We start from the raw sequence: 14011 nt of genomic DNA, 5'->3' as shown, positions 1-14011 counted from the left end.
TGTGTCTCGTATACTAATGTAAGACACAAAAACGAACAAGCATCTGACGAGTAAATGAAAATTCCCCTTGCTGTCTAAGGTAAAGCACGCATTCATCACCCGTTTCAACGAGCTTCGATCGACCGTATATAGGGACTACACGGTTAGCCTGGCTTATGATATGGCGCAGACACGGCAGGAGACGGCATTTTCAGACCAATCCGACCTGGTCGCACGTCGAATGGGTTTTATACCCCTTCCTCTTGGCGTTGCAATGGCACGTGTACTGTGCACGACTTTAACTCCTACTGCCAGACCAGCGAATTTGATTCTTTTTATTATGGCGTACCTTGTTCTCATATCGTTTCGGGTTCTGAATAGTTTGGTAATACTAGGGAAAGCATGTGACCTCATCGCGTCGCACGCTCATTCAAATGCCACCGAATCAAGTCCAACGCCTGCCTCTCGGGAAGCAGATTTTAATAACGTTGACACGACCAAGCCGACTTCGGCAATGGCTATTTTTTCTAATAGCGCAGTAAGCCTGAATAATGTGTGTTTGAATGAGGCCTTTTTGAAGTCAGAGAAGTGTACAAAGTCAGAAATTTCTGAGCATAGTCTCGCTGCAGCCGTTTCATCGGGTAAGAGCGTTGTGAGAGCAGGTAGTGAGCCGCTTCTGCCCCAATGACATAAAATTTTAACGATTTCATACCTAACTTTATTTAAATGTACGTAATGCAGCGTGGTATATGCCGTGAATATCCGATGAAGCAGATCTGAAGTCCGCATGGTGCGGGCCTTCTATAGAGGCTAGCTCAAGGGACAAAATCACCTTGAGTAGCTTGCAGGGATCCGCTACAAAAAATATTCACGGTATGCAGATATGTATGTACATAAGCTATAAATATTATATGTATATGTACACGGATGTTTTGTTTGGAAGCAACACTTCTTCTTGCTCTGACCTGAAAAATTTGTAAAAAAATCCTCACCTAGTATATATTTTAATTCTAGTTTTGAAAGATACTCTCTGAATCCTCAGTTTTCTCATTCAAATAACATGAAGAAGGTGTACATTTTTCTTTACAATGGTTACCACTCAGCAGCATTTAATGATATGGACTTGATCCTGGAAGCAATTTTTGAAGAATTAAATTCTTCACAGAAGTGTCTTTTGAATTTCTGTATTAAATTTGATAGTTAGCCACTGTAAACATTTACGAATAAATTTTCACGTAAAATTGACTTTCGAGCCAAGGCTTATAAAATTTGACCCATTCCAACGAAGAATTTCGCAGAATCCACACCTTTAAAGAGAATATAATTCTCTAAAAAATACTTTCAGCATCAAGTCTATATTATTAAATGGGGCCGGGTGGTAAAAATTAGAAGAATATAAAATTACTATTTCTCCATGTTATTCAAATGGGTAAACTTCAAATTCCGAAAGAAATTTTTGAAGAGTGGATTTAAGAAATATCCTCGAGCGTGGATTTCTTTTTTGCTGTGTAAAAGTTTTTCTGGCAGAAGCGAAACAAAATGTTGCATTCAAACGAAACAACTTAATATATAATTTATGGTAAAGATGGCCAGGGTGACTTTACATTATCGGGGTAGTGAAGTATTTATGCTATTATCCATGGCTACAGAAATAATCCAAATATATTGTGTATAGGAAGTTTCGATTAATTACGCTTGATCCGAACTCCACCTGTTGCTAGTATCGCAGTCTGTATAATATACCTTGGAGTGGAAAATGAATCTTACAATTAGCAAGTCAGTTTGATGCTAAACTTTGACTTCTTTATCAGGTGCAATTGATCGAAACATCACGTACATCTACATGTTCGAAAGGTATATATCTTTACGTACATATGGCGGATTTTACATGTATCATATTACGTATGTCATACACATAATTCTGGTAAACTACCAAAGTTTCGAAAAATCTTCATGCCTTGGAAAGCGAAAACGGGGCTGAAGTATTTTTGCTCGGAGGCATGTTCGGTTGAATCACGTTCTCTGCCTTACCATCATGACTAATTAACATAATATTTTTATTGCATATGTGTTACCGTGCATTTATCTACACAGTTTAGGATGGTGCTTTATTTTAACATAAGCAGTATATTATTTCTACATATGCTTTGCGGAAGCAACATATGTAGCTTGCAAATTTGAAAAATATCAGTGAAATATAATGTTGCCGTCAAAATTTTTGACGGACAATAGGCATCTATTCGTATGATCTACATTCTTAATTGTTACGCATATATCTTAGGATCGAATTGTATTGTCCTTTGATGTACGTAGCACAACGTCGATTGTTTATTATTATGATTATTGTTGTTATTATTATTATTATTATTAAGAATAGTGTTGGTTAAAAGGTTCTCATAATCTGTCTATAAAATATTTTATTGAAAGTTTCATAGAAAGTTTTCATGTCATGTGGGCAGTCTGCTTGTTACTGTGATTTACTTTATAATTAGTACACATGAATCAATAATTATCTTATAATCGTGAGGAAATACATATGGTTGCAAATTTAGATGCTGGCGTCTTGTTGAAAATTACACTGTTAAGAATACACGTTTGTTGGCCGAGGGTAAGTGTCTGCCCGAGGCTGCGCGCGTCCGCGCGATCCCGCTTCCTAAAGTTTCGCGCTTCCCGCGCCCCTCGCGTCATTGACGCCCCGCCCCGTCAGACATCACAGCGATCGCAGCACAGCAGCGGACTGCGGAGGGCGTGGAGGGAAAGTGCGACCAATATGGCTGTCGAGGTTTTCGTTGGTATTGGATAGGGATTTAAAATTCAACATTTCCGGTGCATATTAGAGAGTGAATTTCAGGCAAGAAAGTTCAAGCTTTGCAGGTATTTTATATAGTCAAACTTTTAGCTATGGACGATTAACATTACGGGCTGTTTTTGCAAAATTTGTTGCTAACGAGATGTTTGATGTTTGCGATTGTTTTTTTGTATGTTGCGTCACTTTCTGTCACTTTTACTTTTGGTTACACGCTCGCCGCTCTTGGGCAAATAAAACCATTGTCTATTACCGTAAATCAATATTGACAATATCAATTACGAATATTAATACCACTCCTTCACGTGTTTCGACTGATTTTTATCCCTAATATGCACACCTTTACCGAATTACATATTACATACTCACCGTTTTCTGCCGTCGCGAAATAGCCGCAGCCAATCACTGTCACGAAACACAGCTGTCAAAAGCCCATGTGACATAGGTGTACAAACGTGTCATTCTTACGGCAGGTTGAAGAATGAAAAAAACTTCGCGAGAATTGCAAATTTATTTCGCAATTACTGTTCAAATATCTCATGGCTGGATGTAGTTGGAAAAAAATGCAGCACCCAACATATTATACGCATTGCATCATCTCCGTAGGTCAGATTTAAAAAAAATTTCAACTCCATTCCTTTTCAAACGAATCATTTTCCCCCATCTCGAGCAACAGATGGATCAGAGATAGTTATGTAATTGATAATATAACAATGAATTTAATGTCAATTGTAGATATGATTTATTTTTACTATTGTCCAACGCTAGCTCTGACCTTATATGCTTGTTGCTATAGCTGAATATACTTATTTTGGTTCTTGAACTGTATATCTGTGTATTTTAAATGCATACCTATAATTCATGTTCGCATACTGCCAAATGTATTTTTGTACCTGGCTTTGTTGACAGACTTTGGCAATATTACGCAGCAAATCTGCATTCCTATTTTCAGAAAAAATAAAATATCAGTGTTATTTACTTTCAAATACTAATTGTACCTGGATTTTTCTTTACAGCCGGTGAACCAAGTCTATTAAAATGGATTCGTTTCTCGGATTGTTCGATCCTGGAGAAGGAAAGGAAAAGGGCAAGGAAACCTGGGATCGTTTTGAACAAGAGGGCAATGGGTCATCCGATTGTGAGAGTTCCAGCAATGACGAGGATCAGGAACACGTCGCATCTGATGTTGAACAAAGACTTCCCCCTGAACCAGAACAAGGAAACATTGAGTATAAATTGAAGCTTGTGAACCCCTCAAGCCAGAGGTTTGAACATCTGGTTACCCAAATGAAATGGAGACTTCGCGAAGGGCACGGCGAAGCAATTTATCAAATTGGTGCGTAATTGCCGACTATTAGATGACCGTTTGTTCGTTAATTCTTAGATTCTAAAATTGGCAGTAGATGTAAAATCATGTAATTAAAGTTCAGTTTCACTTAGAATACCAACCTTATCAGTTTAATGACTACCGATTAGGAGTCGAAGACAATGGCAGACTGGCAGGTCTGTCAAGGGAGGAAATGAAGGCTTCACTGAAAACCTTAAGGGAAATGGCAACCAGACTGGGTGCGACTACAGATGTACTTCGAGAGAAACTCACCAACAACAATGTTCCCTGCAATGAGAAGGAACAGAATAGAAACACCCCAAAAAATCAATCCGAAAATAAACGAGTGGCCGAAGTTTTAGTAAGGAAGCTACGAAAAGATGATAGGGAGGATCAAGAAACCGTCGTCGAATTGAGACTAGCTGTAACAGGAGGACAAGATGCTGGAAAATCAACGCTGCTAGGTTTGAGGACTACTTCCGAATTAATATTCTGATCTTTCCCGTTGGGCATAGTTAGCAGCCATAATTCTCCCCGTTATTGATTACACTTCAAAATCGATCCGAGAAATAAGATTCAATTGAAATGCAATACATCACAGAGCAAATATTTCTTGCATTTGTATGAGCAACAGTACACTAGATTCTATTGCGACGTACTCATAATATTATCTGCATAACACAGGAGTGCTGACACAAGGTGAGCTGGACAATGGAAGGGGAAGAGCACGGTTAAATATGTTTCGCCATCTGCACGAAATTAGAACAGGACGTACTTCATCGATATCCCACGAGATAATTGGTTTTGATAGCGAAGGTCACGTGCTCAACTATGCGGAGATGAACACTGCCGAAGAGATCTGTGAACAGGCTTCCAAAGTTGTAACATTCATCGATTTGGCTGGTCATCGTAAATATTTGAGAACAACACTGCTGGGACTTACAGGTGCGATCGAGCTGCGAGCACTGCTAAATACATGAATTTTTGCATGCACAACTACTTAAAGTCACCTCTCAAACAATTGCATACCTATTTCTAGGCTATTGTCCACATCATGTGATGCTGGTTATAGCACCTCCAATGAATGAGGCTTTCCAAGAGCATCTGGCTTTGTGCCTTGCTCTGAGACTACCATTTTTTGTTGTTATAACCAAAACCGACCTTGGCCTCTGTGACGCCCGGGATGCTTTGGCTCAACTAGAGAGTACTGTGAGAGCTCATGGCTGTTCTAAACAACCAATTTTGTATTCTGTTCCTGATGGTAACAGCAATGCGCGTCAAAGCTATAATTTGGAAACAATTCCTGTATTTCCTGTGAGTTGTGTGACGGGGGAAGGCCTGAAGGAACTCACCTCGTTCATCAGAGATTTGCTGCCTTCCGAGTCCACTCCACCAGATTCAGATCCCGAATCGTGTTTGTTTCAAATTGACGAAACATTTAGGTGATTCTTTTCGTGCCTTGATTCACGTCAGACATTGTAAAATGGACAAAAAACAATAATACACAAATTCGGTTTGGTAATTTTAAAATAAACTTTCAGGGTGGTGGGACTGAATGAGCCAGTTCTAGGTGGCTTGCTGGTAAGGGGTATCATTGCGCCTGGGACTCGCTTGTTGGTCGGACCATTGCCAGATGGCGAATTTAGTCCAGTCAAAGTAGCTAGTTTGCATAGAAACAAAGCCCCTTGTTGTTTAGTTCGAGCATCGCAGAGTGCAAGTCTGACTATTGCACCGCCAACTGCCAGGGACCCACCATTGCCCCACTTACGACCCGGAATGGTTCTTGTCTCACCTCGAGATCATCCGTGTGCGACATTTTTCTTCCAGGTACAATTTAATACTGAATTTCTAATGTTTGGGTGACCGTCCGTGGATATTTGGTGGACTAATTAGAAATTACCAATACTGAGGTCTATGAGACTTTGATATCGTCAATTGAATGTTAATGTATTCGACAATATTCAAACAGAAATACTTTCCAAGTTTTGGTTATTTCGTTGTTACTTTCAGGCCACCGTTCTGGTTGTCTACCATGCAACAGCGATATATCCCGGATTTCAAGCAACCGTACACGTCGGGAACGTGCGTCAAACGTGCGCGATAGAAGGAATAATGGATCTGAAAGAAGAGGGACTACAGACTAATGATACTGCATCAGTTCTGTTCAGATTTGTTGGCCATCCGGAATATCTCCACGTCGGAATGCGACTACTGTTTAGGGAGGGCCGCACGAAAGGCATTGGCCAAATCACTCAAATATTCCCACTCATTGGATCTCAGAATAGTCCGCAATAAATCAAGTACATTATCATTTTTACCGTGTGTTTAAGAAAGTTACAAGTATAATTAACCGTCAACATGTTTACGAAAATATGTAGCAAACTGTGACAAGCAGATGGAGTAGAACCACAAGTATTCTACTAAATCGAATGTTTTTCGCGGTAAAACAATCAAATTTTCATTAAAACAATGCAACCTCGCTTGGCAGAAATAAAAGTCACATAAATTTTTTCAATTTTCGAAAATGGTTTCACAAAGTTACATTATATTTACGGACAATCGAGTAGACAGTTGATACGTACACATTTCTCAAGATTGGATCGCCACTGTTTACTGCATTGTTTGGAGAGAAAGAATACTGTATTTTTGTTGATTTTGAGTGAGGTTCTACGATCGTTTTTCTTAGTAAATGAGATAATTATTTTGAAAAGCAGGCAAAGATGTTTCTAGTTCGGGTTCTAAATTGCTATGTTTAATATTTATTTATCACCTCGTAGGTAAACTTTTACCGCACTGGGTAATAAGTCAGCGCGTGATCGGTCCATTTGACCATCCTTATAACTTGCTGATCAAGCTATGATGTGTAAGAAATATTTGTAATAACGCTATAATTCTTCTAAGGAAATTTCAATCTAAATTATTTGAATAGCTGAGCCAAAAGGCAAGGCTGGAAGGCTGATGAGTGACAATTGGCCGCACTTATAGCTGTGTTTGTATATATAATAGTTATATCGTAATTACAGAACACTCTGTATTACTAGTGAATATTACATTTTTAATGTCGAGTGTTAGATAAGTGTATCTCTATCGTCTTTTCTTTTTCAGATAGAACATCTTGAGCTTGCGTTCAAGTATAATCCTTTGTACTCTGATCTTCTTATATGATAGTTTCACGTTGACTGCAAATTGAAATAATGATTGCCTGAAAAAATATATATATTTTTAATCAAAAAAGTATAAACAACGTGAACAAAACAATTTATTTTCCCTACCCCGTGTAAATTGCGGATGGAAACTGCATTGAACGAAAAAAAATTTAATACATGTTTTATTAACGACGTAAAAAATTAAACGCAACTACATATTCAATAACATGAAAGTGCTAGTTTGGTTTATAAAATACTGCGGCTCTGTAAGAGGTCGTAGGGGAATAGTTAAGCAAAATATAGTTTTAACAATCCGCGTTGCTATTCTATTATTACGTAAAAATTGAGCACCATTCTGTTGTCCGTTTAAGCAAACATCCTTTTTTGACATCAACGCCAAAAACTATACACACCTATATCGTATGTATACATATGTACAAAATAGAATAATATCACTGTGCATTTCTGCACGTCTGAGATGGAGTTCAATAAACTCAGGATAGAAACACCATCGCAGTTCTAAAAAATTATCACTTATACTATATCTTCGATTTACGTGCAGTAATATCAACTGCAATTTGACATATCTCAAAATTGAGTTGTTACTTATGATGTTGGGAATCCCGTAGTATTCACTGGTAATCAACCGTTATTTCGGGTATCCTAGATCTTACTCTGGTTCGCAAGTATCTAAATGTCAAGTAGCGACGTTGTTTATAATGAGGGCAAGCAAATTTCAAATTATCATTTGAATGATAATTTTTGCAGTCTTGATAGGTCAAATATTATTCAACTATTTTGGCTATCATATTTAATTTTCAATTCTCGGAAATGTTTCTATTGCGCGTGAAGGTTGCGACAAGTAAAATAAGTTATAGCAGCAAAATCCGCAGAATCGAGGTGAACTGTAATGGTACCTTATCGCTAGTAAAGTGACACAGTATAAGCTGCGTATAGATACAATATTGTCCGACGTATGCGTATATCGATAATACACTTCATTATATCAAATATACCGACCCAACGGTACCGAGATAGTGAGATAACAGCGGCACGAATTTTTCTCCAACTCTGGCATCCAGTGTTACGTATTACACGCCTGCATTTTAAACACTATTTGGCGGGCAGAAACACGCGTGTGACTCTCGATCTGAGGTGTCGATATCCATAAGAGTTTGCCAAATAGTTTCATTTCCGCACACCGTACCCGCGAGTCGGATTTCACCATATTTTACTGCTTCTAGATCGTGTTCCTTCGGTGTCGGGCCAAACATGGCCTTCGATCCAGCTCAAGTAATCGTAAACCGATGTGTAAACGCCGGGCGTCGATCCGCCGCAGGCTTGGCCGAACGCCGTAACTCCGGCAACAAACCGCGCGGATCCCGAAGATGCTATAAGCGGTCCCCCGCTGTCGCCCCAACAGGCGTCCGCTCGTCGCGTGGTGTTCGGATCAATCGCGCATATCATATTGTCCAGCCCATTGGGAAGCCTCGGGTTGTTGCTGCTGTAGCTATCCGAGCATTCGTTCGTTTCTACGAATCTCAGACCGACAGCTTTTTTCAGTTTCGTCGTCTCGGTACCGTCGAAGTCCGTCGCTCCCCAACCGGCGACAACCAGAGTCGCATTCCTCGTTCTCTCCAAAACGTTCAAGGATTTTGAAAGCAGACACGCCGGCTGTACCGAATTCGACAGCCGTACTGGTTCCCTTAGCTTTAATATCGCTATGTCGTTGTAGTTCTCGGTTCTCAAGTAATCAGGATGCGGTATCGCAGATGCTACAGGCACCCGTTGCGTATCCCTTTCGGCGGTGATCAGATCCGTCGTTCCGAGCCTTACCTGTAATGCAAATAAATATGCGGCTTGAAAAAACAACAAGCAAATGTATACACGAATTCAGAGTCAAGTATAAATTGAAGTTTTTTTTCCCCCTACTTTCTACTTTCCGATTAAAATTTGATTTTTTTTTTTTTATCGTGAATCGGTGGATGATTCGGTACTCATGTGGACATTTATTTTATCGACTGCGTTACACGCGATTTAGATAACTCTTAAAAGCCCACCTCGACGGGGACTCGCCCGTCCAGATTGCTAACGCAGTGGGCGGCGGTGAGGACATGTTGCTGAGATATTAAAGTCCCTCCGCACGTGTATTTGATACTGCTGGCGTCGTTGTCCTTCGATCCATCCGCATAACCAAGCGCTGCCATGAACGGGAATTCACTTGATTTCGCGTCTTCTCCGTTCAATACATAGAAATTCACGGAGCCTTCGGTTGGTAGAACTTCATTGCTGTATTCCTGGCAAGCTATCCATGCAGAAAATAAAGATGCATTAGTTTTTTTTTCACGAGGAGTGAGTCCAGTTGCGCATAATACATGGGAAAGTTTTAAGGGCATGCACAATCATATAATCGTTCTCGTTTTAACAATAAAAGTAATTTCTACAATATACGTTATTTTTTTCATAACGGTCATGAAATTTTTGACCATATACGTATTGGTGTGTAATCATTTTTTGAACCACGCCGTTACGCAAATTACAAAACGCGAATAAAATTTTTCAACATTTTCAAACGTATAAATTAATATTTACGTATACAAATTATTCGCAAACTGCATACAATACGGTCGGTGAAAATCAGAATCATAAGTGATAAATTTTATCCGAAGAACAGGATTTCGAAAAAGATTAACGAATGTAAATAAGCTATAGTTATACTCTACAGGACATATAATTCGAATGGATCGTATGTAGCACAATAAATTAGATCTGAAACCATGTTTTCACAATGCTTTCAATTTCGGATATATTTGCAATATGAAAGGTTGAGTACTGTACACGATCCATTATTTCAGCGGCCATCGAAGTACATATATTTAAAATATTTCCCACGTGCAGATTATCATATGTAGACAGATGCGAGGTCGTCAATTATTCGAAAACCGCTGGCTTCGTAAACATGGGCGTTATACGGCGAACACACGATAAGGATTATTATCATTGCTATGATGCAATAGAATTATTATTCTTCAATACGCTGAGAAGTGACAAAATCGATTCGGTATGTTACTTGTACCATTTGCAGTACGAGAGATTTGTCAATTTTTGAAGAAACACGTGGAAAACAATTGATTGCAGAAAAAAAGCAAAAACTGACTCCGAAATAGCAAAAAACAAATAGATATATGGCGCAGCGGAAGTCTCGACATGGTCTCGCGTATAGCTTTACGTGAAGACAGAAAGATATTATCATAAGTATGTCCCAAAGATTTCATAAAGATTTGCGATAACTGTCAATAAGACTTCTTTTGGACTTTTATTCCTTGTTCGCTATCCGCGTTCATGGCTACGCACTTCGACACACTGTAACCATTATACAAGAGAATTCGTAAGCTCGTCATTACACTTATTTATAGATGCCCCCGAGAACAAGTCGAGTGCATAGATAAAGCAGCTATTGCAAGATCTGTACAAGGATCCTGTCTGCGTCGTTGATTTCGTCAACACCACGGATCGCAGAAACGTCTACAATCCACATTTGTTTTCGTCCGGTAGTACGAATGAGAATTCCCTCACAATAAGCTGGTTATTTTTATCGACGAATTCATGGAAAATGCGAATTGAAATTTATGTAATAACAATAGAATATAATGTGTGGGTATAATTTACCAGCATCGGCCGGTCGCGGCCTCCTCTCGTCGTTCCCCACCTTCCCTGGTATATTTATGCAGCAAACAATCTCAGTGAACTCCTCGAAACCGCATCGGTCGGCATCGTCGTATTTTCCCCGATGGAGTTCCCGCATCTTCGTCGGGCAATCTGGCAGCTTCTTGCAAACTCCTTGCCCTTCGCCATTTGACAGTGTACACGGACTACCCTCTGCAATGAAAATAATATTTTTACGTCGTCCATACGAAATCCAATTCCAACAATTCTTGAAATTCTCGTTCGTTCGTTCGTTGCGTAGTACCGGAATTACAGTATCCGTAAGGGTAAACGGTGAGTTCCCTGCACCTCGGTAACGATGCATTGCAAATAATTCCGGTATTCGGAGAAACACTTTTGTACCACTTCTGCGGTCACCCGGAATCGGACCCCAAGTGACTAGGAAATGGGAGTTGACACGCGTAGCTGGTAGGTAGTTTGTTGGAATTTATTACGGTGTCAATGCGGATCCGCGCGATTGATTCCGCATGTCGGATGAAAAATATATGAGTAATCGGAGCGGGTACGTCCACCTGTACATTCATTTATTATTCTTGGAAAAAAATCAGAATACATTTTTAAACTGCAAGAATTACGAAATATCAACTAATATCAGGCAAAAAATCGTAATGTTTTTCCGTCTAACAAATTTCCGCCTACGTATGTATGTATCTACATACCTATACACACGCAAGCTTGTTTACTACATTTAACAATTTGAAACGGCACTGGGATCGAGGGAAATTTGAATTACACCACGAAGGTTATATCTGCGAGGAATCGCTCGCAACGACTAAAACAGACTGTACATCACGTCAACAATAATATAAGTGGATATGACGATTCCGTAGAGTAAATCGCTGTGTTACGTGCAAGATTCCTTCATCCATCGATATCAAGCGTGTCTCTCTCTCGTCGGATTCCCGAGACAACAGTTAATTGACCAATCCTCAAATAGTCAGTAATTTGTTCAGCTGGTCAGGTATATGTATAGTTCGGTTTTACAAGTGTTGAGATTGGTCGAAAACCTACCTGGCAATGCAATGCCAGGTTTACTCGGAGATCCCTTGAAGTAAGTAATAGAGGTTAAAGACGTCGTTGATAATACTTGACCGCTGCCGCATTCGACATATATCACTGCATAGATTGGGAAAACCTAGATAACTATCGGCTAATGTACGTGTACCGTTGACGAAAACTAAACGTCAAATAACTCAAGCGCAAACCCAAGACGAGCCTCACGATTTTCCTTCATTTTATTCCTCCGCTTATATTAGTCGGCGATAACGCGAAAGCCACACGGTGACGTCGCGAAGTACAGTGACAAGTTCCTTTTTGCAATGAACGTCCGTCTATCGCCGTTTATTCGCCGTAGTTTCCATTAAGTTAAACCGCAAATCGTATCTGCGTGACTACCATGGATGCGTACGTGGGTATGCAATCGCTGACGCCGTTAGTAGGTTTTTGAACTTTGACCGTGACCTCGACATCAGGCCAAAAAACATAAAACGCGTGTGGTTCGATACTCAACAGCTGTGGAAATATTTGTTGCATGTACCAAAGATTCGATACTACATATAAAATGTACGCGACGGGTTCTAGAGAAGAATTGATTTTACATGTAAAATTGTAAAAGACTGATTACACATCTAGGAAGATAGTAAAACTTGGAAGTATGAAATCCATACAATTATCGCTTGGCTCGACACGCGTCCACCTATTACAGTCATAGTATAATAAGTTATCATTAACGACGGATGAAGATTCCACACAGCCAACAGCAGTCTGTCCGTTATGCGTACGCATTACATGCCGATTTATTTCTACATTCGGAAGCGAACGCATAACTACGGACAAACTACAAATTTACTTATCTACTGATAATAGTAGACAAGCGAATTAAATTTCTTTCCCTTTGTTTGATTTGTGTGAAAACCTCTCATTTCTCTGCATTATTGCTTGCATGGACCGAACTTTCGGGCAAGACATACCTGAAATCAGCCTTGAAATGAAAAGAAAAATAAGTCGTGAAACATAAATTTGCACACAAAACGCTGTTGCCCGATAGGAACCTGTTTATTCAAAACGGTCGTTAAAAACATTGGTATGTATCGGTAAGTTACTTTGGGTAGCCTCGAGCAAGTTTGGCAGTTAGACACGGGAAAAAATTATTTCTTGCCTATACAGGTTCTCTCCATCTACCGTTGTTCTCTCGCTCTCTTAATAATATTGTGCAATACGTGCAGTACCGTTGAATGCTATTGCAAACGGAGGTTTTTATACGGAGTGGTATAAAATCCGCTTGCATCGAAGTGCATAGAAGAGATCGGTGGCTCACCGTATAGATCACGATCTTCGTAGATCGGATATGCTTGGACGTATGCGACGAATCCAAGAACGAGGCAAAGCCCAAGATTCAGATTTAACAATTCCCCCATTGTTCCTGAGAGGTTTCTTGTCTCTCGGACGTCGAGCTGGGCGATTGTTAACGATTGTATCCGACGGATATCGGTGAAAAACAATCAGAATGCTAAACGAAAAGCAGTCCAAACGCGAAGCGATTATTATTGAAGATGCGGCGAGGAGACGACCACGTCGTATGCGGCACTACACTGGATTACTGCGATACAACACTGGCAATAAAACAATATTCATCGCCGAGGACCGAAGCAACGTCAAGTGCAGCGTGGATACACGGAAAAACGGCGAAAATACGACACCCGCAGGGTTCGCGGTCCAATCTGCGACTGAACACGATTGCCTGCGACGTTCCGATCTCACGCTTCTTAAACAACGGGCTTCCACCAGCCGGACGCGCATTATTTATATAGGCGTCCGAAGCTGACGCACGCGGAAGCTCAACCAAAACTAAATCGACACTGTCCCTTGGATCTGACCGGGGAATAACTCGGTGAAAAATCCCCCCTTTCTTTGTGCTCTTTCATTCTTACCATTATATACCCGACGAAGACGTATTACATCGTCCCGAGTATGTAAGGGCGCGTGCATACATTCGCGGCTAACGTATGTCATGTACCGTGAAACACC

At 40.1% G+C, this 14011-nt stretch overlaps 3 protein-coding genes and 1 long non-coding RNA gene across 12 annotated transcripts in view; 2 read left to right on the top strand and 2 right to left on the bottom strand.

The window, feature by feature from the left end:
- The window catches only part of LOC107225305 (protein TAPT1 homolog), a 20168-nt gene extending 17638 nt beyond the window's left edge, over positions 1 to 2530 (top strand). Inside the window, exon 8 of the mRNA XM_015665730.2 lies at positions 80 to 2530. Coding sequence (XP_015521216.1) covers positions 80 to 667 — 588 coding nt within the window. The 3' untranslated portion in view covers positions 668 to 2530. The remainder of the gene's footprint in view (positions 1 to 79) is intronic.
- Positions 1493 to 3293, bottom strand: LOC124294938. Its single transcript, XR_006904830.1, has 2 exons — positions 3155 to 3293; positions 1493 to 2753 (listed from the first exon to the last, which is right to left on the bottom strand). It is a non-coding gene; the product is annotated as an uncharacterized LOC124294938 (long non-coding RNA).
- Positions 2701 to 7769, top strand: LOC107225276 (GTP-binding protein 2). 6 transcript variants are annotated; one of them, XM_046742551.1, is made up of 7 exons: positions 2701 to 2853; positions 3802 to 4121; positions 4211 to 4576; positions 4797 to 5057; positions 5152 to 5554; positions 5654 to 5939; positions 6123 to 7769. In XM_046742551.1, exons 2-7 carry the CDS (start codon positions 3824 to 3826, stop codon positions 6405 to 6407), a joined length of 1899 nt encoding a protein of 632 aa, XP_046598507.1. In that variant the 5' UTR covers positions 2701 to 2853; positions 3802 to 3823; the 3' UTR covers positions 6408 to 7769. The 6 variants fall into 6 exon arrangements, with proteins under 6 accessions (XP_046598507.1, XP_046598510.1, XP_015521174.2 ...); XM_046742554.1 differs by having other exon boundaries at positions 2702 to 2830; XM_015665688.2 differs by having other exon boundaries at positions 2703 to 2853; positions 4262 to 4576.
- On the bottom strand, positions 6635 to 14011 carry LOC107225288 (serine protease persephone). 4 transcript variants are annotated; one of them, XM_046742560.1, is made up of 4 exons: positions 13915 to 14011; positions 10928 to 11137; positions 9319 to 9563; positions 6635 to 9094 (listed from the first exon to the last, which is right to left on the bottom strand). In XM_046742560.1, the coding sequence occupies exons 1-4, from the start codon at positions 13994 to 13996 to the stop codon at positions 8480 to 8482; spliced, it is 1152 nt and encodes a 383-aa protein (XP_046598516.1). In that variant the 5' UTR covers positions 13997 to 14011; the 3' UTR covers positions 6635 to 8479. The 4 variants fall into 4 exon arrangements, with proteins under 4 accessions (XP_046598516.1, XP_015521190.1, XP_046598517.1 ...); XM_015665704.2 differs by lacking the exon at positions 13915 to 14011 and adding an exon at positions 13302 to 13773; XM_046742561.1 differs by lacking the exon at positions 13915 to 14011 and adding an exon at positions 11644 to 12793.

This window comes from Neodiprion lecontei, chromosome 6 (genome assembly GCF_021901455.1).
Source record: "Neodiprion lecontei isolate iyNeoLeco1 chromosome 6, iyNeoLeco1.1, whole genome shotgun sequence".
In the NCBI taxonomy this organism is placed as follows: Eukaryota; Metazoa; Arthropoda; class Insecta; order Hymenoptera; family Diprionidae; genus Neodiprion; species Neodiprion lecontei.
Note: the sequence above shows the minus strand (reverse complement) of the source record. Positions and strands in the feature narration are given on the sequence as shown.

What these genes read in the sequence shown, in the direction of transcription:
- LOC107225276 (XM_046742551.1), top strand. Translation starts at nt 3,824, where the DNA reads ATGGATTCGTTTCTCGGATTGTTCGATCCTGGAGAAGGAAAGGAAAAG. An exon ending in CGAAGCAATTTATCAAATTG is followed by an intron (nt 4,122 to 4,210) that starts GTGCGTAATTGC and finishes ATGTAATTAAAG; the next exon opens with TTCAGTTTCACTTAGAATAC. An exon ending in AACACTGCTGGGACTTACAG is followed by an intron (nt 5,058 to 5,151) that starts GTGCGATCGAGC and finishes ACCTATTTCTAG; the next exon opens with GCTATTGTCCACATCATGTG.
- LOC107225288 (XM_015665704.2), bottom strand. Translation starts at nt 13,401, where the DNA reads ATGGGGGAATTGTTAAATCTGAATCTTGGGCTTTGCCTCGTTCTTGGA. An exon ending in CGAAGATCGTGATCTATACG is followed by an intron (nt 11,138 to 13,301) that starts GTGAGCCACCGA and finishes TTTTCATTGCAG; the next exon opens with AGGGTAGTCCGTGTACACTG. An exon ending in ACGGGCGAGTCCCCGTCGAG is followed by an intron (nt 9,095 to 9,318) that starts GTGGGCTTTTAA and finishes TTTGCATTACAG; the next exon opens with GTAAGGCTCGGAACGACGGA.